A 27,456-nucleotide genomic window follows, 5' to 3' on the forward strand; every position below is an offset into this window, starting at 1 on the left:
CACTGGCCAGCCTGGGAACCAGAAGCTAAAACAGCAAAGTCAGCAACCCCTAGGGAAAGCGGACGGAGGTCAAATAAAAAAGCAAAAATCCATCTTCCAGGACTTGGTCACGGGCTTGGCAACTCAGGGCTGCGCAGGCCTTTGAGCCTGTCCGCTCCAACCCTGCTGTCCCATGGGAGGTCTAAGTCCCCTGCCCTGGCCCACAAATGGTCACAGGCCTTTGTACATGCCCGGGGATGGAATGCTCACTCCCTACCGTTGTCCACCTCTTCCTCCTCCCACTCAGCCAGAATCTGTCTCCTTAAATCTGCTCCTATCAGCCCAGGTTCTGCCCTCTGGGACCCACAGAAACAGCTGCCCCCCGACGGCCCTTCATTCACTCAATAAGCAAACTCTCTACCTGGCCTTGAGGGCTTGAGGATAGAGAAAACTCCCAGTTTCTTCAACAAGGATAATAATATAATACTAATACTTATAATGAGTGTTTACAGTGTGCCAGGAGTCTTTCCACTGCTTTCCATGTATTAACTCATTTAATCCCTACAACGACCCTCTGAAGTACTATTATTGCCCATTTTATAGATGAGAAACTGAGGCCCTGAGAACTTCAGACATTTGCATCCAAGGTCTTGCATCTTACAGAGCAGTTGTAGGGCTATGGGTCCGGGCAGTCTGGCTCCAGGATCCATCCTTTTAAGCATTAAGTGGTTTTCAGTCTTCTGACGTCCATTTGTCCTCACTGTAAGATGAGCCCATTTCACAGATGGGGAACTGGAGGCCCAGAGAAGCCCAACATCACACAGCAACAGAATCAGGCCCCAAGCCCAGCCTGGAGACCCCAGCACAGCATTTGCTCTCATCCACAGTGCCGCCCCTATCCTGCCCCCCCTTCTCCTCCCTGGCTCTTGGGCCCCCCTCCCGCCTGCTCCAGCAGTGGCGCCCAAGGTGCCTCTGTGGAGTCAGTGCTGGCTCAGGGAGCAGAGCCCCCGCCTGATTGATGACCTGGCTCCAGAGCCCATCGCTCACTCCCAGGCCAGGCCTGTGCCTGCCTGCCTGCATCCTGATTTCCCAGGCAACAGGATGGAGGAAGGAGGTAGGAGGTAGCCCTTCTTTTTTTTTTTTTTTTTTTTTTTTCTGCTGGAGAAGGGGGCAGGGGATAGGAGGTTCTGAGAGGAAAGGAGGGTCCCTACACACAGGGCAGGTCTCCAGGAAGGTGGCCCCTGCTGCTCAGATAGCTCCCCCACCATGTAACGGAGGTGCCTGTGGTTCCACCAGTGCAATTTCTCTTTGCTCTAAGGCATTGTCCTTAGGAGGCCAGCGCCCATACAGCCATGGAGCTTGCCCATCAGCGGGTCACCCACCAGCACTCTCTGATGAGAAGCAGGGCTCAGCATGGCTTTAGCCAGATCTCTGAGGAAAGCTCTAAGGCAGCCAGGCTTATCAGGCTCAACTCACATTAGCAGCTGCCACCGGTATATACCAGGAACGTGTCATTTAACCCTCCCACCTGAGGCCCAGAGAGGCCAAATAGATTGCCCGCAGACACAGAGCCAGTCAGCAGCAGATCCAGTGCCTTTCCTCTCATGGGCCTGGGACTTGGGAGCCGACCTTGGGCAAGTTACAGAGCCTTCTGGGCCTCGATTTCCTTATATGTAAAATGTGATGATAATAATAATACAAGCCTCTTTGGGATGTTGTAAAATAGATGAGCCGCTATGTTTAGAACACTGGCACATAGTGCTTTGTAAATTAATAAATTAATGCCCCAACCTACTGTGCCCTGTAGCAGGAAGTCTGAGTGTCAGTACTTGACCCTGTGTCCCTGGACAAGACTGTCCCCAGCTGGCCTTACTTTCTCCACCTGTAACCAGAGAGGGTTGGTCTGGGTCTTGGACAGCCGGTTCCGCAGCGCAGCCTGATACTCCGGAGCCCCTGCTGAGTCAACTGTCACCTTGGGCCAGCTCCGCCCTCTCGGGGCCCATCCCCCCTGACTTGGGATCTGTCCGCCTGGAGGTGTTGAGGAGACCCCAACCCACTCACCGGCCCTCTGCTTCCTCCCCACCAGCGCCTGGACTTCGAGTCCCAGCCCGTGCACACCGTGGTCCTGGAGGCGCTCAACAAGTTCGTGGACCCCCGCTTCGCTGACCTGGGCACGTTCCGCGACCAGGCAATCGTGCGCGTGGCCGTGACCGACGTGGACGAGCCCCCCGAGTTCCAGCAGCCCTCCGGCCTCCTGGAGGTACAGGAGGACGCGCAGGTGGGCTCCCTGGTCGGCGTGGTGACGGCGCGGGACCCCGACGCCGCCAACCGGCCCGTCTGGTGAGACCCCCGCCCGGGGCCGACGCCTGCTGCCTGCTACCCCGCCAGCGCCCTCGGACAGACGGCGGGCAGAGGGGGAGGGGGCAGGGCGGGGAGGGGAGGGGGAAAAGATGGTGTGGGGGGAGGGGAGAGAGAGAGATGGACACAGAGATGGAGAGAAACAGGCCGGGAGCCAAGGAGACAAAGCAAACAGGTTAGAGAACAGTCGCAGAGAGACAAGGGACCCAGGATAAGGAGAGAGAACCAGGTGTGACAGACACAGCACAGTGACCTGGGCTCAAGCTCAGTCCTCCACCAAAAAAAAAAAAAGATAATTTCATCCTTTCAGCTTTTCAGGTCAAAAATGTTGAAAACCATCCTCAAGTTCTGTTTTTCTCTCACATCTCCCTCCATCAGCAACCCCTGTCATCTCTGCTTTAAAAACATCAGCAGAATCGGGCCATTTCTCACCTCCTCCGCCGCCCTGGTCCAAGCCACCTCTTTCTCCTGCCTGGATTACTGCCTCCTCGCTGGACTCCCTGCTTCTGTCCTCACCCCTCTTCAATCTAGAATGGGCACAGGAGCTAGACTGATCCCATCCAAATGTAAATCAGAGCGTGGCCCTCCTCTGCTTAAAGCCCAACAAAGGCACCTCTCGGGCTCAGGATAAAAGCCCAGACCCTCACAATGCCCCCCAGACCCTATGCGGTGTGGCCTCACTGTAACCTCTCAGACACCACCTCCCACTACCCTCCTTCCCTGGTTCACTCTGCTAAGCCACACTGGCCTCCACCCAGCTCCACAGATACACCCAGCCCGCCTCTACCCCAGGGCCTTTGCAGCTCCTGATCGCTTTGCCTGGAATGTTCTCCCCCTTAATATCCCCATGGTTGGTCCTCTCACTTCCTCCAGGACTTTCCTCAAGCATCACCTTCTCAGTGCAACCTTCCCCAACCACTCTTTCTAAAATGTCAACCCCACCCCAACCTGTCCCCACACTTCGTATCCATTTTCCTTTGTCCTTCATCACCAGCTAACCTGCTACCCATTTTCCTGATGACTTCGTTTGTCCCTCCCCCTAAAAGATAAACACCAGGAGGGTAGGGATGCATGTCTGTGTTCACGGCTGTATCCTCAGCACCTCACCCACTGCCTAGCGCTCAGTGGACACTCCCTGACGCATGGTGAATGAATGACATGTAAAATCAGAGAAAGACTGAGAAAGGAGAGAGACTCATGGAGGGGTAGCGAGACCAACAATGAGAGGAAGTGACCAGAGAAGGAGGAGAGCCGGTGGAAAGAGGGCAGGAGTAACTAAAGGACAGAGGGACCTACCTGGCACTGTAGGAGCAGAGAGAGGAGACCTGGAGAGAAAACCAGAAAGGGGAAGAAATAGAATCAGACACAGAGAGAGAGGCAGAGCAGGACAGGTGGGTGGAGGGGAGGGGGTGCTGCGGCACTGTCGGTGTCCCAGGAAGGGTTTGAGAGCTGCAGCGGTTAGGGAGTCCCTGACCGTGGCCCAAGTTGGAAGAATGTCAGATAGAAGGTGATCCAGAGGAGAAGGTCAGGGTGGGGCGGATGGGCATTGTTGGATGGATGGGAAAAAGAGCCTGGAGCTTCCTGATTATTCCCTAAAACCCCTGTTATATAGTCAGTGAATGATCCCTCAGGCAACTATGTGCCTAGCTCTGTGCTGAGCATTGGAGAAAGAGGGAAGGGAAGTTACTTTGAGGATCTCTGCATCACATAACTCCAGATGCGTAACATTCCCACCATCATCCGTGTGAATGGCTCAGATTTGTACAGTGCACAGGCTGTGCAACCTTACATGGCAACCCGAGGTGAGGACACAAAGATACCATCCTGCTTAACTACCCATGCGCTTCCAGACTAGGAGCTACCCTCAGGGGTCTAGAAAGACTTCTTGGAGGAGGCAGGAATTGAACTAAGCTGGGTACCTGAGGCTGGTCAGGTATAACTATGAAGAGAAGGCCATTCCCGGGTACAGGCGTATGGAGGCAGGGGAGTGGTAGGTGTGCCTGGAAAAGAGTAGACTGTGATAGCTAGAGGAGGCGGAGGGAGATGAGCTAGTGAGAGAAGTCTGGCAGGCCTCAAAGGTAGGCCAAGGGGCTCAGACTGGTCCAGAGGTCCAGAATGCCTCCTGGGCTGCCTCCACCCTTCTCAAGGCCAAAACTGCCCTCCACTGCCTCTGAACTCCTCCACTGCCCTCCCATCCCTGCTATTGGTAGGTACAGTCTTTAAACATCCCCATCAGCCTTTGGCTCAGCCCAGACCTCTCCCAGGAGGGCATTATCACCCATGTTTGGCAGGAAACTCAGGCCCAGGGAGGGGAGGAGTTAAGAACCAGCAGTAGGAGCCTCACCCTTGCCCCCCAGGTCCCTGCTTCAGTCTGCCTGGCCCCCTCCTCTCCAGTACCGCTCTCCTCACCCCCTCTCAGTCCTCTCCCTCCCGCCCTCCGTTGACTTCCTTTCCCCCCCTGCTTTTATCTGCACTGAAAGGGCCAACTTGGAAACCTGCTCTCACCTCCTTTCATCTCTCTTTGCTGCCTCTTCCCTGGGGCCCCTCAGATGTGGGGGCGGTGAGGAGCTTGAGACAGGTCCAATTTCATACAACAAACATTTACCCAACTCCTCCTCCATGCCCAGCCCTGAGCCAGGCCTGAGATGACTCAGCCAAGGGCAGAGCTGGAGAGGAGCGCCCAGCCCATAGGGGACAGACATGGAAATGGGAGGCCAGAGAAGGGGTCCTCACAGGCCACATGTGCGGCCCAGGGCCCGGCTTATATTCCAGCTCCCCCAGTTCCAAAGGTCCTAGACTCAGTCAGCACCTACGCATTGAGTCATGTCATGTCAGCCACTGATCCAGGAAATGGGGCAACGGTGATAAGACCCAGTCCCTCCCCTCATGGAGTTTGCGGGCGGTTGAGGGGGGGCAGACAGTCAACAAGTAGCTGTTGAGACATCAGCAAATGGTTAAAAGGGATCATTGCTGATAAGAGCTATGAAGAAAATAGACTACTGTGTAATGGGATAAGGAGGATTGGGGCCACAGGGGCCTACTTTGGCTTAAGTTGTCAAGGAGCTGGCAAATGAGTTCACATCAGAATGATCAGGAGAGAGCCAACCAAACAAAGATGTGGGGAAGCGCTTTCCAGGTAGAAGGAACAGCAAGTGCAAAGGTCCAGAGGCAGGAACAAGCTTAGTGCGTTCCTGGAAATGAAGTGGTATCCTGGGAGATTTTGCCTAGCATAGTAGGCACCTGGGAAATACAGAAATACGGATGTACAGAGTGATTTTTCTGAGTCGCTGCACTGGAGAGAGTGGAAGATGCCTCATACTGTGGCGTCTGGCCCTCAGAATGTTAACTCATTCTACAGATGAAGAAACTGAGGGTCTGAGAGGAGAAGTGACTCTCCCAGTTTCACTCGGCCTGAAAGGGGAAGGGATGAGATTTAACCCATGATTGTCTGCTTCTTGAGTCCAGCCTCCTGCCATTTCACTCCTGCTTCTGACTCTCTTTTTAGTTAGAACTATTTCCAACCTTACACTGTGCCCTCCCCTGTGTGTGAGGCCCAGAGAGTCAGATGGGGGCGATGGGAAGGCTGGGGCCCCATGTGAGTGAATCTAGTGACAGACCTAAGCCTGAGTGCGCTGAGGCAGGGGCTAAGGACTAAGGAGCTCCAAGCAGGGGCAAGGACTCTGGGCACCAAGGAGGGATGGCCCCCGAGCAAGGATGAAGAGGACGAGGTTGGAATGGGAGGACAGCACTCCAGGGTGGAGTGATAGTGAGGGCCTGGTGGCAGGAACAGAATCATGGAGCCAGGAGGTTAAGTTCAGGGGCAGGGAGGTCAGCTGGATGAGCTCACGTGAGGGGGGTGGGCTGGAGATGAGGTCAGGGGGGCACCTGGGGACAAGCTGTGAAGGGCCTTGAATGTCAGATGAAGGTGTGGGACTTTATCCCTAGGCAGTGGGAAGTCTTGGAAGGCTTTTGAGAGGAGGAGGAGAGGGCTCAGATGGGCCCATGTCTGGATTAGGCAGCCTTGCAGATAGACCGGCTGTTTATCAGCCCAGCCCCAGCCCTACCAGCCCCAGTCCCAGCCCCCTCGTGAGTCTTCCTTGAATGCCAAAAACAGGAAAGCCCACACCGGACCAGAGAGCGAGCGAACACTTCATTTCCTCCCAGCAGTCCACAGTGGGGTGCAGCAGAAAGTACATGTGCTTTAGAATCATGAATCCTACCTCAGTTGTAGAATTGTGGGAAAATCACTGCACCCACTCCAAGCCTCAGTTTTCCCATCTCTAAAATGGGTGTCATGGTAGTTCTTGCCTCATTCATTTATTCAAAAAAATAGGTACTAAATGTCTATCATGGACCAGGTTCTATGCTCGGTGGTCCTGGGATTGGAGGGAGGATTAAGTGTTTGGTACATAACAGGTCCTCAGGAAATGAACATTACCATTTTCCTCGGTGCTCTGTACACCTGTTTCTCCCCTTCATTCTGCAACCAGAACTAACCACACACAGATTTCTAGGTGTCATGTGCAGGCTTTGAGTGTGTGCTTTAAAAGGGTTAGAGGGAGGGGAAAGAGTCGAAGACAGAATGGGGTGAGCAGAGAAGAATCCCCGGGTCAAGGCAGCAGCCCCTTTTGCATCTGAAGAGTTTCCCCCACTAGTAGCTCAGGTGGGGGCCGCATCATTCAGCCTGCTGCATGTACACGTGTACGTACACGAGCCCGGACACAGGAGCACCGGGCAGCCTGGATACACATGAATCTGCAGACTTTCATATTTACCATGCCTGTGTGAGCTATATATGCACATATTTATGTGGAGAAAACCCACATGCGCACTCAAGGCAGGAAGAAGTACCCTCCCCACTTCTCTCACCCTGGCCTTGACAACAGCAGTGTTTTGTGCTGTCCCAGGGTGTGCGAGCACCCACAGGTATACCTGGCTGGTCCCGGGGAGGGTGCTGTTAGTTAGATCTGGGAATCTGGACAGACAGACGTGCTTTGGGAATTTGGCTCTGCCACGAACCAGCCCTTTTGACCCAGGGCAAGGCACCTGGCTTCTCTGAGCCTCAGTTTCCTCATGTGTAAAATGGCAGCGGCAGTGATGACGGTTATCTGCAAGGACTGGAGGAGCTCGTGCATGTGAAGCCCTTACACAGGCCTGTCACAAAGTCTTGCTGAGCCAATGAAAATAAGAGCTAATCCATACGTCATGTGGTAGGTGCCCAGCGCCGTTAAAAGTGTTTTATTGGTGTTTTATTGGTAGTACTGTCTAATCCTCACAACCACCCTGTGAGGTAGGTATTATTATTAGCGCCATTTCTAAGAGGGAACCAAAGACCAGAGAGGTTAAGTGACTTGCTCAGGGTCACACAGCTAGGTTTCAAACCTAGCCAGATGGCCACCAGATCCGCACTCCTGACCGTCATTCCCAGGCTTTCTTCGCACGTGTGCACACGCACACACACACTAGCAGACACATACCCACACTCTGTCACTGCACTCTTCTACCCACACCTGCTGCTGTTCCCCTTCCTGCCCTCCAGATCCTGGCTGACCAAATGAGAAGTAGGACAGTGAGAACTGAGCAGAACCTTCTAGACCACAGATGCCTCCTGTCCTTCTCAGACCACTGGCAATGCTGCCATGTCCATACATGGTGCCTCCCACCCCCAGGCACGCAGACCACACACTGGGTTGAAGGGTCACCTGTGTCCCCCTTACCAGACATTTCGGAACGCTCATTAGAATAACAATAGTTCTCCCTCAGGGAGTCATTTTCCTGGAACCCAACTAGGCACCTATCCCCTAGCTAGGCGCTTAATCCTCCCAACCACTTGCAAGGTGGGAGTAAAATCGGTTCCATTTTGCTGAAAATTAAGGCTCAAAGATGAAGTGACTTGTCCGGGGACATCGTGGAGCCAGACCCAGGGCTGAGCGGCTGCCTCTTGTACCTTCCAACTGCAACACAGCGTCACACACAGTTTCCACCCACAACACAGACACACAACTCTTGCACCTACACGTGAGGGATACACGAGCGTCCCCCACTGCCCCCACGTATGCCAGGCCACACTCCTTGCCACACACCACGCCCTCCACCCCTCCCTCCCAGTCACTCACTGGCTCCCTGAGCTGGAACAAAGCCACCTGGGCTCGGCAGCCACGCTGACCTGCAGCCCCAAGTCTTTAGCTGGTTAATGGAGGCTCCGCATGGCTCCCGCCCCATGGCCTTGGGAACAGCTGCCTCCACTTAGATTCCAGTCCCCCCTTCCCCTCCAGGAGAGAACAAAAGAGAATAACTGGGAGGAGGAGGACGAGGAGGAGGGAGAAGAGAGCAAACAGGTCTGAGCCGAGAGGGGAGGAGAAACAAGAAGGCGGTGGGCATCCTCCCACCAGCCCGGCCTCACGCCCAGCCCTGACCAGGTGATCAGGAGCCCCAGGCTATGTCATGCCCCTGGCTCTCTCCTGGACTCACTTCTCCCACCTGTAAAATCAGGAGGAGGTCTCCACGGTTCCTTCCAGCTGAGCTGACACTACTCAGAGTCTGGTTCTACCTCCTTCGGACCCAAACATCCGACAGGCCAGGCTTGGGGCAAAGGCAACCTGAGGCTCCATGCATTGCCACTTTGGATGGTTCAATGCGCTAGAAAGAACTCTGGGTGTAAAGGCCCATATTGGGGTACAGATTCCAATTCTGTGACAGTCCCTGTGCAACCTTGGGCAGGGTTATCACTAGCCCGTATGGCACCTTTCGTAAATAAGAAAAAAGTAGCCTTTTGAGAAGATGCTCCCTGGGCTAGGACACATGGCTGGGCAAGCAGAACACTGGCTAGACTTCACCCCCACTTCCCCTCTTCAGCCTGGTAACTCTGTGCAGGACACAACCTGCACAACCATACTTGGCAGCCCTAAGCTTGGCAAGTTTCCTCTCTGAGCCTCAGTGTCTCCATCTGCAAAATGGGGTGAGATCACATCAGCCTCACAAGATGCCAGGCAGGGAGGGACGTCGTCTGTCTTGTTTGCCATTTTATCCCCAGGGCTTAGCACATAGCAGCACAGAGAAGGCACTCAGTTAATGTTTAGGCATAAAGGAACGAAGGGAGGGATGGCTGGAGGAAAAGTAAGCTACAAACTGCTAAGTGCTATACCGGTGAGAGGAATTGTCATCTTGGATCTGAACCTCCCCACACACTTTCACCCAGGTCAGGAGGACCCAGGCTGATCAGGGCCAAGGAGAATATAGGCTCAGCAGCTTAGGGACAGGAAGGGGCAATAAACTAGGGACTCAGGAGATGGGCTGTAATGCCCACTACACCCACGTGCCCAGGCCTTTTCAGTTTGACACGAGCCTCCACTTCCACTACAACAGTGAATATGAAAAGAATAAGGGCTGTCACCTCTGCCCAGTTCCATGAATTACCTCCTCTAACCCACACCAGTGTGAGGTGAGTATGAATCACCCTATTTTCCAGACAACCAAACAGAGGCCAAAGAGGTCCAGTGACTTGTCCAAGGTCACACAGGTGGAATAAGAAGCAGAGGATTCAAAGCCAGCTCCAGCTGCTCCCAGATCTGTGCAGTCCCACTGGACATCATTATCCCCATTCAACAGATGAGGAAACTGAGGCCCAGAGAGGTTTGGTAATGCAGCCAAGGCCCCACTGAAGGGTCATCTCAGGGCTTCGGGTTCCCACAGAGGGTGTTTCTGGTATCCTCAGTTTCCCTGCTCTGGAAGATGGGGGAAGGGCCCCTTTTCTTCTGCTGGTGGAAGCGGGGAGGGGCGCCCCGCTGGGGCGGAGCCCCGCCCCACCACGCTCCTTTGTCCCCGCTTCACAAAGAGCCCTTGCTAGGCATTAGGGGCCTTCGTCGGCCGCGCAGCCTGGCGGCGCCCCCTCCCGCATTATCAGCGCCGGGAAGCGGCGGACAGAGCTGGCGGGGCCTTTCTGGGCCGCCGCCGCCGGAGACATGTGTTGGACACGGGCCTTTCAGGCCTGGAGCAGCCGCACAAAGGCCGGGAAAGAAGGCGGAACAAAGGGCTTTTTCACGCGGCAACTAAAAAGCCGCAGATTAGCACGGGCGTGCTACACTGGCGGGGAGGGGCCGGCGGCCATCCCCCCAGATCCCTTCCCGCCGCCTCCGCTCAGCCCGTGTGCCCTGTCTGGGGCCTCCGGAGAGCCTCAGAGCTACAGAGCCGACCCACTCTCTCCTGCTCAAAATCCCCCTTGGCGCCCCAGGACACTCAGCCCCCTGAATTCTGCACTCTGCCTGTCTGATGCCTCCTCCTCCCCACTTCCCAGTTCTGGCCGTTTTTGCACCATTTGCCATTCCCTAAGTAATTCTCACCCGTACGGTTCTCACCCGCCCTTTGCAGCTTCTGTTCCCCCTGCCTGGAATGCCGTCCTGTCCCTTTCTCAAGCCCAGCTCTAGGGTCACCTTTTACGGAAAGATAGGAATCAAATATCCCTCGAGTGCTAACTCTATGCTGGGCCCTTTGCCTTCTTCCAGCCCTCACAACGACCGTGGGACGCAAATCATTAGCCCCATTACCCAGCTGAGGATACTGAGGCTCAGGAAGCTTGAGGGTTGCCCATGGTCACATGGCAGGTACCCAGTGCAGCTGAGATGCAAACTCAGATCCGTTTCCACTCCTCTGCTTCTTGTGTGTCCCAGGCAGGTGGTTCCTCTTTGCGGGTAGGGTGGAGGGACATGGGCACAGGCTCCACTGGCGCCAGGGCACCTTCAATCAGCCCCGCCCTGCCTCCCTCAGGTACGCCATTGACCGCGACTCAGATCTGGACCAGATTTTTGATATCGATGCGGACACGGGCGCCATCGTAACCGGCAAGGGGCTGGACCGAGAGACTGCCGGCTGGCACAACATCACTGTGCTGGCCATGGAGGCGGGTGAGCCAGGGGGCGGGGCGAATATGGGAGGGAGGGGCGATGACTGAGGGGTGGAGCTGGGGCGGGGCAAAGCCCAGGGAGGAGGGGCCAAAGGCTGGGGGCGGGGCAAAGAGTAAGAAACAGGGCAAAGCTGGGGTGGGGCAGTGGTCAGCAGAAGCTGACCCGCAGGAACAAAGATCTGGGAAGGTTTCCAAGCCAAAAAATCAGGGCCAGTCTCGGGTCTGGCTTTCTTACCTCAGCATTTATTGAGCACCTACTACACACCAATCCCTTTTTTAGAGGCTGGGGATACAGCCCTGAACAAGATAGAAAAACTCCTTTCTCCATGGGGTAGAGCTAGACCATCAACAAACTGAGAGAAAGGGTGTACGCATGTCAGCTGATGCTAAGTGCTAACAAGAAACTGGGAAAGAAGAAAGCAGAGGAAGGGGATCGGGAGGGGATTGTTTCTCTTAGGGGAAGGCCTCTCTGAAAAGGAGACATTTCAACAGAGAGCTCAGTAAAGTGAGGGAGTCATGCCACCGTCAGAGGGAAGAGTGTTCCAAGGAGAGGGAACAGCCAGTGCAAAGGGCCTGAGGTAGTAGTTTGCCTAGCGTTGGAGGAACAGCAAGGAGAACAGTGTGGTTGGTGAGGGGCAAAGTGGTCAGCCATTGCAAGGTTTTTGGACTTGACTCCAAATGAGGTGGGAGTCACTGGGGGGTGTTGAGTAGAGGAGGGAGGTTGCTTGACATGATACCTCTGGCCGCTGCATTGCGAATAGACTGGGAGCTCTGAGGAGGGGCAGGGGCGTGGAGGGGGAACAGGGGCTCAGCCAGAAGTTACATGCGACAGTGCCCAGAGGATGAGACAGTGGCCTGGCCCAGGATGATTAGCCATGTTAATGGTGAGACGTGGTCAGCTTTGGGAGACAGGCTGAAGACAGAGCCCACAGGACCTGCTGATGGGATGGTACAGAGGAGAGATAGAGAGGGGTCAAGGATGACTCCAAGGTGCTTGGCCTGAGTTTCTGGAAGTGTGTGTGTGTGTGTGTGTGTGTGTGTGTGTGTGTGTGTGTGAGAGAGAGACATGCAATTTGGCGCAGCTGGGGAGGAGTGTGAGCTGAGAGAGAAAGAGGGGGGCCCTGGGACATGGGGTCCAGACAAGTCAGGCCGTGGAGGTGAGGAGCTAAGAGCGTGGAGGGTCACGGCACCCCGGGAGTGGGGAGAGGGCAGTTCTAGGCCTCCTCCACAACCAAAGCAATGCTGCCGCTGCCCCTGCCTGGACCTGCTCTGCAAGCTCCCCCGCCCTGTCAGCTCTCCAGGTCTCAGGAGCCAGCAAACCTCCAGGAAGCAGTGGTGACAACAGGAATACTCAGAGTCTCTGAGCCTTGGGTGGGGTGGGCGCCATTCAAACTCCCCTCTGCATACCTCGGCCCCAAGCCCCTCCTGCCCCTTAGAGGCCTCCTGGTGGCCTCCCTCCTCCTCCTCCTCCTCCTGCTGGTGCCTCCCACTTCCCAGGCCCCACCAGCCCATTCCAGCCAAGGAAGTCCCTAGGCTGAAGTTCCCTTCGTCTCTTTCAAATTCGGTTTAAAAGAAAATACAAAGCTGGCTCAAACCTCAGGGCCTGCAGCTTCCGAGCCTTTGAATCCACTTCTCCACCGCATGAAAGGGAGATAACAAAGGTGGCTGGAGAGGAAGTGGTGGCTAGACTGGAAAGAAGACAGCTCCCCCTCCTTACCTCCCTGAACCTGCCCCTTGGGCAACCATGGGGACTGGCCCAGCTGCTGGGCAGAGATGCCTCCTCTCCCTACCCCCAGATACATCTCCTCTACCAGCTGTCACACCACCCAAAGGCCCACCACTAGCAAGGCCGTTCTGGGGTTAAGCATTGTGCTTCTACCCAGCGAGTCTCTTTCAGAAAGCAGCTAGAGCCACATACGAAGTCTGCAGTGCCGCCGTTTCACAGGAGAGAGCGTGTCCGGGGGACTGTCCCCCACAAACATTTTACAATGTTTACCTAATAGCTACTGAGCTCCATGCTTTCTAGCACGTACTTTATTGATCATGATCTGTTACAGAGCAGCACCCATTTTACTGATGGGAAAATCGAGGCTCAGATCATTAGGAGATTTGTCCAAGGACATGCGGTGGCAGAACCGGGATTTGGACCAAGTGTTCCCGGTTTCCTCCACAGCTTTGCTACGTGGCCTCCCTTTTCCTGGTACTCTGCTCTCGGGACCCCACCCCAAGCCCCAGCCCTCCCCAGCAACTGAGCTGGGGAAGGAGATGAGTCTCTGCAAGGAAGGGACTGGTCGCTGGGCTAGAGATCACTCCCCTCTGAGCTGCAATTCACAAACCCTGCCCAACCCTCACCGAGGATATTAATCAATGGGAAAATGAAAGGTTCCCACTTCACAGTGCTGGTGGGAGGATTAAATAGGATAATACATGGAAAGAACTTAGCCTAGTACTTAGCTCTCAGTTAATGGTATCTATCGATCTTGACTCTGTGCACTTGGCTTAAGCACCAGCTCTGTGCCAGGCACTTTACAATGCTGTGCTCATTGAATCGTCCCACCTATCAGGTGTTGATTCTGCCGTTATCCCCAGTGTGTGGATGAGGAAACTAAGACTCAGAGAGGTGAAGTCATTTGTCCAAATTCCCGGCGCAAGCCTGTCTGACTGCACAGCCCGCTGTCACCCAGATGCCCCTCAAGTCATATGTCTTTGGTGCCAGGCACGAAGCCAGGAGTGTCACAAATAATCCACCCACTCCGGCTTCTTGCCATCTCTGTGAGACAAGGACAAATTATTATCCCCACTTTAGAGCCAAGGAAATAGAGGCTTAGGAAGGAACAGCGATGGCCCCGAGGTCACAGAGCAAGTCCATGCAGGGCCAGGGCTCCCAGCAGCCAGCCGGGACCCCAAGTGCAACACCCGTGCCTTCCTGCTGGAGCATCCATTTGGCTTCCTCAGAAACAGAGGCTGGTGGTGGGGTCGCGGTGCCCCGCCTGCTCCGGGTGTAACAAACATGAGGTGACAAGAATCAGAGGGGAAATATTTATACACAGCAGCTGAGCTTTGCCAGCACCTCGGAGGATGCGGCACTCAGCCGGGAGCAGCCACCTGTCACACCGGATTACCTCAAAGACTCCCGAACCACTTAGAATGCCGGCTCCCCCCTCCCCAAACTTCTGAGTCATCCATTCTGCCCATGCAGGCGCTCCTTCCACTGACATTATCTTTAACGTTTTGTAATCATGAAATATTAATGACCGATATTGAATTTAAAGTACAATTTGTGTCTGAATCCTTCAGTGGAAAGGGCAGTTGTAAAGGGACAGTCTTCAAAGAGATGGCAGGGTGGAGGGGGAAGACTTGGAAAGCCAGTGCTGGAGTGGGCGGTGTCAGGGGGCTGCATCCGGCCCCCTCTTCCAGGTCTGGAGGGGTGGTCTCTAGCTGCCCCGGACAGCAAAGAGTTAACCAGATTAGCTAGAGCTTCCCCATCTGGGTCACCCCAGGCCAAGTCACGGTTTTACAGCCCCCTGATTTTTTCCTTCATACCACAGAGCACGCTTTATGATTTATATATGCATTCGTGTGCGTGCTTAGTTAATCTCTCTTCCCCGGGAAACAATACCTTCCATGAGGGCAGGGTCTCATCTGTATCTGTAGCATTCACACCGGGCCTGGTACTCAGTAGGTGTGTATAAACATTTCCTGAATGGATGGATAAATGGGCTTGCCCGCCCAGTTAGGAAGGCAGGGCGACATGATGGAGAAAAACTGCTTCTAGTGGCATGGCCCCCAGCTGTGAGTTTGGGCAGTTGTTTCCCCTCTTCTTGCTTTAGTTTTCTCATCTATTAAATGGTACCGTATTGGATAGCTATAAGGATAATAACTCTATTGTTAACTATTAATAAGAGTGGCTTCTATTTATTTGAAGCTCACAATATACCAGATATTGTGTTGAATGCTTTATATAAAGTGTCTGCTGAGGGCCTCTTGTCACCCACCTGCCCCGGGCACTGGGATCTGGTGATAAAAAGTCTTGGCCACTGACCTCAGGAGTTCACAGGTGGGCAGAGAGAGACACATCAACTGTCAGTGGCAACGCAGAGTGCAAGGAAGGGGGCGGTGGGCATTCAGGAGGTGTAGCCAGGAACTTGCCCCCCTAGAGGAGAAGGCAAGAGACTTTCCCAGAGGAGGGGACATCTGAGTTGGGTCTCAAAGGCTAAGGAAAGGGGGTTTGGGAGCTCCCAGCAGAAAGAGCCCCACATGCTCAGGCCTGGAGCCTTGGCCGGCAGAAAGACCCCTGTCCATTCTGAGAATGGAGAGACTGGTGTGGCCAGAGGCTGGAGCCAGAGAATGGCTGGAGTAGGTGGGGTGAGGTGAGTGTGCAGAAGCTCACTGGGCCTCTACAGGAAGGACCTCAGATGTCCTGTGAGCAGCCGGACATCTCCTGGAGACGACAGGGAGCCAGTGCAGGCTTTAGAGCAGAAGAGGAAGATGGTCGAATGTGCAGTCCCCAGCGTTCACTCGGGTTGGTGGGGGAGGGTGGACGGGAGGGGGGCAGCCCGGAGCAGGCAACAGATGGGAGACTGTCAGGAAGACTCGGGCTTGGACATGTGCTGAGAGCGCAGGGCAGGGTGGGGACGGGCAGGAGGAAGTGCCAGGGAGGCTGACTGTGGTGCCATCTGGGGAAGAGGCCTGGCACAGCCCTGCATGGAAGGGGTTGCTTCAGAAGGCAGTGAGCTCCCCGTCACCAGAGGTGTGTAAATGAGGCCTGGGTTCCTCTTGGATTGGGTAACTCCCGAGATCCTGTGCCACCTAGGTACTTAACAGATGCCACCAGGAACAAAGATTTTTGTGATGTCCATGGAGTCTCATAAGACAGCCCAGAGTATCAGGACCAACTCAGCCCTAGGGACGAAAACTTTCTCCCACCCCACCCCCCAATTTCAGGGCCCCTTTTTTACCCAGAAGTCCTCCTGCACCCTTCAGAGGACCAAACATCCCCACCCCAACAAAGTCAAACCTCCAATCTCCACGTGGAAGCCAAACAGATAATCAAAGAAACAGAGAAGGGCACCCTAACCTCATGCTCCCACTGGAGGTGAGTGGGGACGGGGCAGGGAGTGCGAGGCGACCGCCCCTGGCAGCCCTGACACCCCTCCCCTGGAGCACTCCCGCCTGCTCACCCAGCCCCCCTCGCCGTCCTGCCTGCTTGTCTTGGCCAGCTTGTAATTGGGATGATAAATCTTCCTGCCCAGCTGGCCAGCGCTAATCAGAGCCTGGTGTTTGGATGCAATTTAATTCCCTCGAGAGGAGGGAGGCGCTGAGGGGACGGTGGAGAAGAGGGTCCAGGCTCTGCTCCTCCCACCCTTGCAGCACTGCAAGGAGGTACCTTCCAGCTGCCCCCCACCTCTCTGCCTCCCTTCCTCCCCCCTCTCCCCACTTCTCACTCTCCTTCCCACTCCCACTCTTGCGACCCCACTTCTCTCTTTCTCTGTGGGCTTCTGACTTTCTCTGTGACAGCCAAGGAGAACTTCAGAGTCCAGCTCCATTTGCTTTACGGATGAGAAAAGCTTGGTCCAGAGAGAGAGGCAGGAAGAGGGTCACACAGCTTGACTGCTCCCTAGATGGTGGGATCTGGGTGGCGGGGGTGCGTGAAACCCTCACAGAATTAGTCCATCCAGAGGTCTCATCTCTCTCTGTCACCTCCACAGCACCCCAGCATAGTCAGGGATGCCACAGACGGTGAAATCCATTCATTCGCTAAATCTTTATTAAGCACCTACTGTGTGCCATGCACAGAGGGGCTGGGGATTCATCAGCAAACACAAGAGACCAAAATTCTGCTTACTTTCTGGTGAGGGAGATAGATGATGGGCAAGTTAAGTGAGTAAAAATATAGCGGGTGTTGGATAAGTGCTGTGGAGAAAAGTAGAGCAGGGAAGTGGGTAGCTGGTGGGATGACAAGGAACAAATTTAAATAAGGTCATCAGGGGAGGTCTCTCTGGGAAGACATCTGGGCAAAGATCTGAAGGAGGGAAAGGAGGAAACCTGGAGCAGAGGAAAAGGCAGAGCCAGGTGAGGGACGAGGCCAGGGAGGAAGATCACAAGGGCCTTATGGGCATGTAGGTTTTGGGCTTATAGTCTGATTGCCCAGGACTAGGGCAGTCAAGGAAAGCTTCCTGGAGCAGGCAGAGACATTTGTTTGGGGCCTTGAGGCAAGTCTGATTCTGGCAGCTGAAGATGGTCAGAAAGGCAGTACCATTTGATGGTTAAGACCCCCCTTTTGGACCCAGACCCAGGTTCCATTGATGGTTCCCTGTGAGACTTCGGGCAAGTTCTTTACCCTCTCTGAGCCAGTTTCCTCATCAGCAAAATGGCAATAATTCAAATCCCTACCTCCCACGATGGTTGACAGGATGAAATGAGGCAGCACAGACCCTGGCCCATGGCAGGTGCTCGATATGTGTTTGCTTGTGTCCTTCTGGCAGGAGCATATCCCTAGGAGTTCCCTAACAGGGTCAACAGGCCAGGCCCCATCACCCCTACACTTCCTACTGGCCTCTAGCCCTCCAAGTCCAGTTTGGTCCAGACACCAGGTTAGGAACTGCTAGGGGGTGGGGGTCTTCCTTAGAAGGAATCCAGAATCTTACTATCTACAGCCTCCCCTCCCACCCCAGGACCTTTGCACATGCTGTTCCTACTGCCTGGAGCACACTTTCCTTCCCATCCCCTTCATCTGATTACTTCCTAGTTGGATCTCAGCCTAAACGTCACCTACGCCAGGGCAAATATCCCTGCACCCCACCAGGGTAGGAACCTAGGAACCCCTGCCTCATACACTCACAGTCCTGGACTTTTTTCTCTCTACTTTTATCACAGTCTAGAGTGATATCTGTCCCTGCCACTAGACCAAGAGGCCGTGTTGGTCTTGTTTAATGTTGTGTTCTTGGTACAAAGGAGGCGCTCAAACTGTAATAGTCAGCAAAAACCAGAAGTCTCGGTTTCAAATTGCCTGATCCAATCCCCCGTCTGTTATACATAAGGGACGCTGAGGCCCAAAGAAGGTAAGGGGCCTGCCCACACTGCACAGCAGCTCTCCCGCCCAAGCCTGCTCTCTTCCCAAGGCGCCCAAGGAATTGCCCACCCTCCTCTGCCCCTCGGCCCCCCAGGGCTATACCTGACACCTCCTCGGATTAATGGTGAGCCAGCGCAGAGAGGAAGCACCAGGCTGAAGCACGTTTAATTTTAATTTAGGAATCGGTTAAGATTGCGGGCCTGCTCAGCTCTGGGTTGTCAATCAGCCTTCCTCAAGGCTGCATCAATTAGTTTAAAAATATTGAATGTAATTTTGCCTGACACAACATATTGCAGCTACTGCAAAATATAATTTATTTCAGAAGAAGAAATAATTAAACTAATTTGCATGTCAGTCAGCTGAACTGAAATGCCAAGGGAGGGGCGTGGGCTCCATGGGGGATCCAGCCCCCAGAGACAGCACCTGCCACTGGGCATTGGGTGAGGTCAGCCTGGGCCTCGGTCTGAGCCGTAGCTGCGTCTGGATGGACAAATATTCAGGCAGCAGGAGGGCCCACTGGAATTGCATCTAGACCACGCACTGGACTTAGAGTCGGGAGACCTAGGACCCAACCTCAGTTCTGCCACTGACTTGCCTGTGGCTTTGGACAAAGTCTTGCCCCTTTCTGGGCCTCAGTTTCTCCATCTACAAAATGGGTTTAGGGAATTCCCTGGCAGTCCAGTGGTTAGGACTCAGTGCTTTCACTGCCGGGGCCCAGGTTCGATTCCTGGTCGGGGAACTAAGATCCTGCAAGCCATGTGGCATGGCCAAAAATTAAATTTAAAAAAAAAATGGGTTTAACAAGACCTCCATTATGGGTTGTTTTGAGGATCCAATGATGTCATAGATAAGAAAGTTTGTTATAAATTGGAAAGTCCTGCACAAAGAGGAAGGTTAATTAATTGATGGATTTCTTATTTTATACCAGAAACATTTAAGTTGGTAAAAATTATGCATTATTATCAGTTATTACAAATGATGCTACCTGTGATGGGGAGGGGTTTGGAGGAAGCCAATCAGAGGCGAGATGCCAGGTTGGACCTCCCCCAGCACCTGCCAGTCACCCCCAGGCAGTAGTTTGCAACACTTGCTATTGATACATATTAGATTCACCTGGAGCTGTTAAAAAACCCATCAATGACCAAGCCTTGGGCTTCGAACGTTTTAAAGGCTTCCCAGGTGATTCTAATAGCCAAGCTGAAGACTGCCATGTCAAGAGCACAGGATGCTGACTTAGGGCTGGACCACAAGCTCTGGGGGTTCCAGGCCAGCCCCCAATTCAGGGGTCTCTGGGATAAGCTCTGTGGGTGGCAACTTTGGCTGCGTAGAGGCACACCTCTCGGCTGCCCTGCCTCTCAGATCTGCCAAATCCTCATGCCAAAAAGGATTCAGGGCCTTCCCAAGAGGTGACCCATGACATTTGAAAGGAGGAGATAGGACAACAACAAGACGGTAAGGTAAGGATGTTCTAACTAATCTTATTGTGACAAACATTGCAATATCTACGTGTATTTTACACCTTAAACTTACACAATGTTATATGTCAATTACATCTCAATAAAGCTGGGGGAAAAAAGAGGTAGGAGAGGCCCAGCAGAACTCAGAGGAATGGTACAATAATGGGGGTCTCACCAGCAGTGGACCCAGCCCTCCAGCAGGGTGTCTGCCCGCTGAGGATCTTATCCTACTCTGAGGTCCCCCTTCTGCATGGCCCCATAGGACCCTGTCTCTCCCTCTAGCCCTGCACACCCCACCCACTGCAGGGGAGGGGGCCCTGGCCACCCCGTACCCTCCTTCTGCCTCAGTGGGGAGAGAGGTGCCTGATCCAGACAGCGGACCTCAACCTCCCCTCCTCCCCTCCTCCCCTCCTAAGCACCCACCGGCTGGCTGTTTAAGTTCTCTGGCAAAACACTCTTAAAAATAACACCTCACCCGACATTCCCAGTCACGACTCCCATCTCCCGCCCCCGGAAAGGCCCCCTCTAATCGCTGAAGCAGCAGATCTGGGTGAGCTGAAAAGATAAGGCGCCCCTGCCTAAGGGGAGCTCCAGAGAGGAGTCGGGGTCTGAGTTAATTAAGGACACCCACCTCCCCCCGCTTCCTTTCCCTGACCCCCCCCAGGAGGTGGCCGCACCTGCCTCCAATCTCCATTTCTCTTCTTATCAACACAGGAGCAGCTGCAGTCGGCATCCAGTGGGGCCCTGAGTTCAGAGAAGGAAGCAGCCGACCAGCCCCCACTTGCCCCCAAAACTCATGGGGTTCCTGGCTGCCTGGAAGCTTCCAGGCTGCCCCCAAAATAGCTCCCTGTCAGCCGGGTCAGAGACCCAGCCATCAAGTCACTGCTCGGAAGGGGGTAGTTTCCTCTCCCAGGTGATGTCCTTGATTTCACTGGTGGGTAGAACGTGTCAGTAATGAACTCATGGCTGAGATAGCTAGGACAGGGCACCAGTGAGCACTCAGGGGTCTGGGTTGGGGGCTATAAAGGGGCAACATTCAGGGTGCTTCTCGGAGAGGACAGGCTCGGATGAGGTATCCCAACAGCCTAGAGTCACTGAATGTCATTGCTGAAAGGAGCCTTCAAGGATATCTGTTGATTTAACAAATCCTTATGTAACGCTTATGTGCTATGTACACAGTTTTAAGTGCTTTGCACCTATTAACTCAATTTGTCCTCTTAACCAACCTGTTACTAGTAGACCCATTTTGTGGGTAAGAAAACTGAGGCACAGAGAGGTCAAGTGCCATGGCATGGATCACACAGCGACTAAGTGACAGAGTTGAGATTGGAACCACTTGGCTCCCAAGTCCTTGCTCTTAATCACTATGCTCTGTTCATTTTCCAGGTGTGGAAACTGATACCAGAGCGGGAAAAGTTTTACCCAAGGTCAAACACTATGTCAGAGACAGAGCCATGCCTGAAATTCAAGACTCTTTCTGTCTGAATGTTTCCAGGATTCATTCATTCATTCAACAAATCTATTAGAACCAACTCTATACCTCATCCCACAATGCTGGGGACCCAGGGATTAATACAACAGAGGCCTTGACCTCAAAGACATTGCAGTTGGAGGAGTGGGGACTTTGTGGCTTTGCTGAGGACCTTGGCGAAGACCCACCTCCAGTGGACTTGTCTTGCCCTCTCATGATCAGGTCTTAAAAGAGCAGAGGTTTGGGACTTCAGTTGTCAGCTGACCAATTCTTTAAACTTTCGCATGTTTTAGTTTCCCTTATGCAATATGGGGATAGAAATTGTACCAAACCATAGGATTTCTGCAAGGATACCTGAAATAACGGATATGGATACTCCAGGAGAAATCTGTGCACTCCACGGTGATGGAATGGAGATGGCAATGTTGATTGTAGTGTTGTTGGAGGTGGGAGTGGGGGGTGGTGATGTGATAGTGATGTGGGTGATGATGGCGGGGGTCATGGTAGTATTGGTGGGGCTGGTAATGGAAGTTGTGGTGGAGATGGTGGAGATAGTGAATGATTGGTGATGATGATGGTGGTAATATTGATGATGGTGGCCACAGGGGGGGTGATGGTGGTGGTAAGGGTGGTGAGAGTGATGGCCTTAGTGTTTGTGATGATGGTAGAGATGAGGAAGGTGGTATTAGTCAATGCAGTGGTGGTGGCGGCAGCGATAATTCTAATGGTGATGGTATTGATAATCTAATGGTGATGGTAACAAAAGAGTGGTGATGGCATTGGTGATGGTGATAGTGGTGAGGATGGTGATGGTGGTACTGATAGTTATGTTGGTAGAGGTGGCAATAATAATGCTAATGGTGGTGATGGTTTAATGGTGGTAGTGGTACTAGTGATGGTGATGGTGAAGGTAGTAATGGTGGAGATGGTGACGGTGTTGGTGATGGTGATGGGGTGGTACTGGTTATTATGGTGATGGAGGTTGTGGTGATGATGCCAGTGGTACCAGTGCTAATGGCAGTGGTGGTGGTGGCAATAGTGACAGTAATGGCGATGGTTACAGTGATGATCTAATGGTGGTGATGATGATAGCAATGGTGGTGGTGGTGATGACCCAGTTAGCCAGACATCCTTGGTCCTGGTCCTAACATGAGCTTGATCAACCCACAGATCTCTCAATGTGACCTCACTGCCTACTCTTGTCCTAGCAGTAGATGGGGGGGTTGTCTAAATCTCACACTTGATGCCTCCCACCCTACGGCTGTGCTCTTGTTACAGACAATCATGCCCAGCTATCCCGGGCATCCCTAAGGATCCGAATCCTGGATGTGAACGACAATCCCCCAGAGCTGGCCACACCCTACGAGGCAGCCGTGTGTGAGGATGCCGAGCCAGGCCAGGTAGCACGGAAGGGTTGGGGACTGGGGGTCGCTGCCAGGACTGGCCAGGACACCCTCTACTCCAGCCCAGAGTGGGCTTGGCCTCACATCAGCTCCCTGCCCCCTCCTCACCCTTCAGCTCATCCAGACCATCAGTGTGGTAGACAGAGACGAGCCCCAGAGCGGGCACCGCTTCTATTTCCGCCTGGTGCCTGAAGCTCCCAGCAACCCTCATTTCTCTCTGCTCAACATCCAAGGTGAGTTATCTCAGAACAACCAAATCCTAGGATGCATGGAGGGAGGGGCTTAGCCTCCCCAACCCCTTCCCATATTATAGAGGCGCCCAGAGGGCCAGTGGTGGGTGCAAGATCACACAGAAAGTCTGAGTCAAGCTGGAGATGTTACCCAGCCTGCTAGCCAGACCCTGAAGAACAAGCAGGAGATGGGTTGGCTGAGTGGAGGAGGGCTGCCCAAGGATAGAGAATGGTAGATGGAAAGACATAGAGAGGGAATACATGAGGAGTGGGAGGGTGGCCCAGCATCCAGGGTGGAAAGAGCCCCTGATCTAAGTGAAGATTGGAATAAGCCACACGCACACACTCCCACCCCTCCGTTTAAAAAGTGCTTTATCCCACTCGCATTTCTCTTTGCATCCTCACGGTCACCTTGGGAGGTGGTTTTCTTACCCCTCCCCCCATTTTGCAGGTGATGAGACTCTAAGAGGATAAGGGACCTACCCAGGGTCATATAGGGAGTCAGTGGTGAGGCTGGGACTCAAACCCACACCTATCTCAGTTCCAATGTGCTTCCTGCTCGCTACCTTGAAAGCAAACCGCCCCTCCCATCCTGAGCTGATCCCATTGTGAGACCCACCCCTGCAAGTTCCCCTTCAGTGAGAAGCTGAAGTCTGAACCTTTGAGGAGTAGACTGGGGGACGGGGTGGTCAATGGACTGGGAGTGAGGGACCTGGGTCCCAGCCCAGGCTCAGTTGAAAGCTTTCTATGCAACCCTAATGCCTGCCTCAGTTTCATCATCTGTAAAATGGGGCCGAAGATGCCGGCCAGGCAGCTAGGTGGTCCCAGTGAGATGTGGGTTACCGAGGTATATTGTCAGTACCTAGCACATGGCATTTCCTTCATTCAGCAATTATTTGTTGACCATTTATTGAAACACAGTCCCTACGTGTCAGGCACTGTTCTAGGTCCTGAAAATGCAGGGGCATGCAAGACAAAATCCCTGCCTTCGTGGAGTTTATATTCTAGAGAGGGGAAACAGAAGTTAAACAAATAGATATTATGATGAGGTTGATTAAGTGGCTGGCAGGGAGGAATAATGCAATCTTCACGAGTCTGGACCTTGTTCTATTCAGTGCTGGACCCTGGGTGCCTGGCACATAGTAGGTATTCAAAAATATGTGTTAGGGAATTCTCTGGCAGTCCAGTGGTTAGGACTCCAAGCTTCCACTGCAGGGGGCACGGGTTTGATCCCTGATCGGGGAACTAAGATCCCGCAAGCCACGCGGCGTGGCCAAAGAAAAACATAAAAACAAGAACATGTGTTAGACAAAACAGGAGGAAATAAAGCAAGGCAAGAGTAGAAGCTATTTTAAATAAGGTGATCTAGGAAGGCCTCTCTGAAGGAATCAATAGTGAGTAGGGATCTAAAGGAAGTGAGGGGGTGAGCCATGCAGATAGCTGGGCAAGGAATGATCCAAGTGCAAGAAACAGCAAGTGCAAAGACCCTGAGGTGGGAACAGGTTTGGGATGTTCAAGACCTGCATAGTTGGGGTGAGTGAGTGATGGTACTGGAGGAGATGTAGTCAGAGAGGTACTAGGGGCCAGATCATGTGGGTTCCTTCTGATCCTGTTCCAGGTCTGGGATCACCCCCAAGACCTTGACACCCCTTCCCTCAGTGGCTTCTGAAGCCAGACCCATCTGTATTTCCAGGAGTAATATTAAAAATATTTAACAACCAGTGCAGCTCAGATAATCACTCAGAAAGGACCCTGATCATAAGTAATCTGGAGTAGGACCGTGGAGCCTCTGCTGAGCCAGGCTTTAACCCCTTAGTGACTTGATCGTGTTAAAGTTGGGGGTGTGCTTGAGGGAGAGGCTGAGGCAGCAGGGAAGGACTTGGGGGACTCAGAGTCATGCCTATTTAAACCTTTTTGGAAGTAGTTCAATATTTTTTTTTTATAAATTTATTTATTTATTTTTGGCTGTGTTGGGTCTTCGTTTCTGTGCGAGGGCTTTCTCTAGTTGCGGCAAGCGGGGGCCACTCCTCATCGCGGTGCGCGGGCCCCTCACTATCGCGGCCTCTCTTGTTGCGGAGCACAGGCTCCAAACGCGCAGGCTCAGTAGTTGTGGCTCGCGGGCCCAGCCGCTCTGCGGCATGTGGGATCCTCCCAGACCAGAGCCCGAACCCGCGTCCCCTGCACTGGCAGGCAGACTCTCAACCACTGCGCCACCAGGGAAGCCCCATGAAGTAGTTCAATATTTTAACAACTTTAACAACTAGTGCTGCCCTGATTGCTCATTATGGCAGTGGTACCCCGAGCTGAGCGCAGGAGACACAAATAGCCCTGGATTGACCTCGCCAAGTTCACAATCTTTCCAACCCAAGGGGCCTGAGGTTCTGCCCCAACTGCCTCTCTTTGACGGGGGCTGGGGGCTGGGGGCTGGGTTGGCCACCAGGGCTCCCATCCAGTGTGACCACCTGCGTACGAGCCCTGGGAGCAAGGCTGGCAGCAGCGTGCTGAGGCCAGCACAGCCCGGAAAGGGCTCCTCCTCCAGTCCCCCGGCCCCTTCCCACGGTGTGCCAAGCCCCCTCCTCCTCACCATATAAATATCCCAGTTGACAAACGGCTACCCCAAGCCATCTGTTTCTTTGTACAAATTTGTAGCCAGTTTGGAAACGTGATTTATAAATATTGCTTTTGCAGCCAGGATTGACACTGATGTATGTCAGGCCAGATGGATGGATGCAGTGCTGGGCGCAGATCCTGCCTAGAAGGGTGGGGTAGGGGCCTGGGGTGGCCACTGGCTTCCCCAAATGAAGCCAGCTGCTGCCCAGGAGGGCAGCTAAGAGGTAAAGGGATGATGCTGAGGGATTTCCTCTTATGGGGTGAAAGAGTAGCAGGGACCAGAGCTCTCCAAACATATGGTTCCATGGCCAGAGACAGCAACCCTGAGAAACAAATATGTCCTCTCCTCTCCTCTGTTCTTGCTTTTGGGAATTAGAGGCTGAGTCAGAGCCAGCCACTCATTTTTCAAATCTGTCCACTTCTCTGTGCCTCCACTACCACTGCTATTTCACATCTAAAACACACAATAGCTTCCTAACTGGTCTTCCACATCCACTGCTGTATTTTAGATTAGAGGCTCCCTTGCTTAGAAGGTAGGCTTAGCAAAGGCAGGGACCATGTCTGTCTTGTTCATTGCTGTATCCTCAGGGGCTAGAATAATCCTGACCTATGGAGGGTGTTTAATTAGTATTTGCTATTGAATAGATGGATGATATGTCCCTAGGTCGCTTCTTTGCCCATCAATCGATGGCCTCCTATTGCCTTTAAGAAAATAACCCAATTCCTTACCATGGCCTCTAAGACTTTCTATTATGAACCCCTGCCTCCCCCTCCAGCCTCTTCTTGACTCGCTCTAGTCATCACCCTCATCCCTCCAGCCTCTTCTAACCTCAGGACCTTTGCATGGACTACTCCCTCTCCTAGAATTCATTGTTCAGGGCTCACAATAATATCATTTCTTCCAAAAAGTTCTCCCTGATCTCCCAGACTGGTCAGATCCTCTGTTAGATGCTCTTCCTATACTTTTCCTTCTTAGTACTCACCATGGTTTGCAATTGTAGACTAAATTGTGAGTTTATTTGATTAACCTTTGTCTCTCGCATCAGAATATAAGGCCAGATCCAGGACTATGGTTGATTTAGCTCCCCATTATTCCCCACCCCCCATGACTAGCATGGTGCCAAGCACAGAGTAGTTACTCAATAAAGATTTATTGGATGGATGGATGGATGGATGATTCGATGGATGGTTGGAAAAGATAGCTATGCCACCAATTCACAGGATAAATTCAGACAAGTCCCTTCTCTCTGAGCCTCAACTTCCACATATATAAAATGGGAATAATGTTACAACTCTTGATGGTTGTGAGGATTAAACATTTCTATGTATTTAAAGTATCTACCCAGTCCTTGATACATAAGAAGTATGCAGCCAATGCAAAGGAGTCCCACACCATTCCTTCTTTTCCTCATCTTGCTCTTGAGTCTTTCTTTCCCAGGGGAAGGCAGATGTTGTCACAGCTGGGGTTGACTTACCCTTTGGCAGGAGGGCTAGCGTTCAAGCCAGAGCTTGAGGAGCTGACCCAGGACCACCAGTTACCCTAAAAGATGTGGTTCATTCAAGCATCATTCTTCAAGGCTGGCTCAGTGCCAGGGAAGAGACAGGCACATGCTACCTTAACACAGCATGACAAGTGCTGTAACAGAAGTGTGCGTGGCGCCTGCACAGTCAGAGCAGGGAGGGGAAAGCCATGAATCCTTCCTTCCCAGGGAAGCGTAGAAAGGAGGCCACAGAAAAGAGGTGACATTTAGCTGGAGCATGACGGATGAGGAATTTGCCCAGGCAAGAAAGTGGAGAGGGTGTTCCAGCTAGCGGGAACTTAGTGAATAAAGGCAGGGCAGCCTAGACAGAGAGCGGGCGTGGGGTGTAGCACGTGGGGGTGGGGCATGAAAAAATTAACAACCAGCATTCATGGAGCATTTCTCCGTGTTAGGAACTGTTCTAAGGGTTATGTGCGAATTACACTGTTTAATCCTC

General features: G+C 53.2%; 1 protein-coding gene across 2 annotated transcripts in view; it reads left to right on the plus strand.

Annotated features, from left to right (window-relative positions):
* Positions 1-27,456, plus strand: part of CDH22 (cadherin 22) — a 70,563-nt gene that overhangs the window by 37,761 nt on the left and 5,346 nt on the right. For both annotated transcript variants that reach the window (XM_082431158.1, XM_082431157.1), the window contains exons 6-9: positions 2,066-2,319; positions 11,101-11,237; positions 22,515-22,636; positions 22,755-22,872. In XM_082431158.1, coding sequence (XP_082287284.1) covers positions 2,066-2,319; positions 11,101-11,237; positions 22,515-22,636; positions 22,755-22,872 — 631 coding nt within the window. The remainder of the gene's footprint in view (positions 1-2,065; positions 2,320-11,100; positions 11,238-22,514; positions 22,637-22,754; positions 22,873-27,456) is intronic.

Source organism: Balaenoptera physalus, assembly GCF_965194825.1.
Source record: "Balaenoptera physalus genome assembly, chromosome: 16".
Taxonomy (NCBI): domain Eukaryota; kingdom Metazoa; phylum Chordata; class Mammalia; order Artiodactyla; family Balaenopteridae; genus Balaenoptera; species Balaenoptera physalus.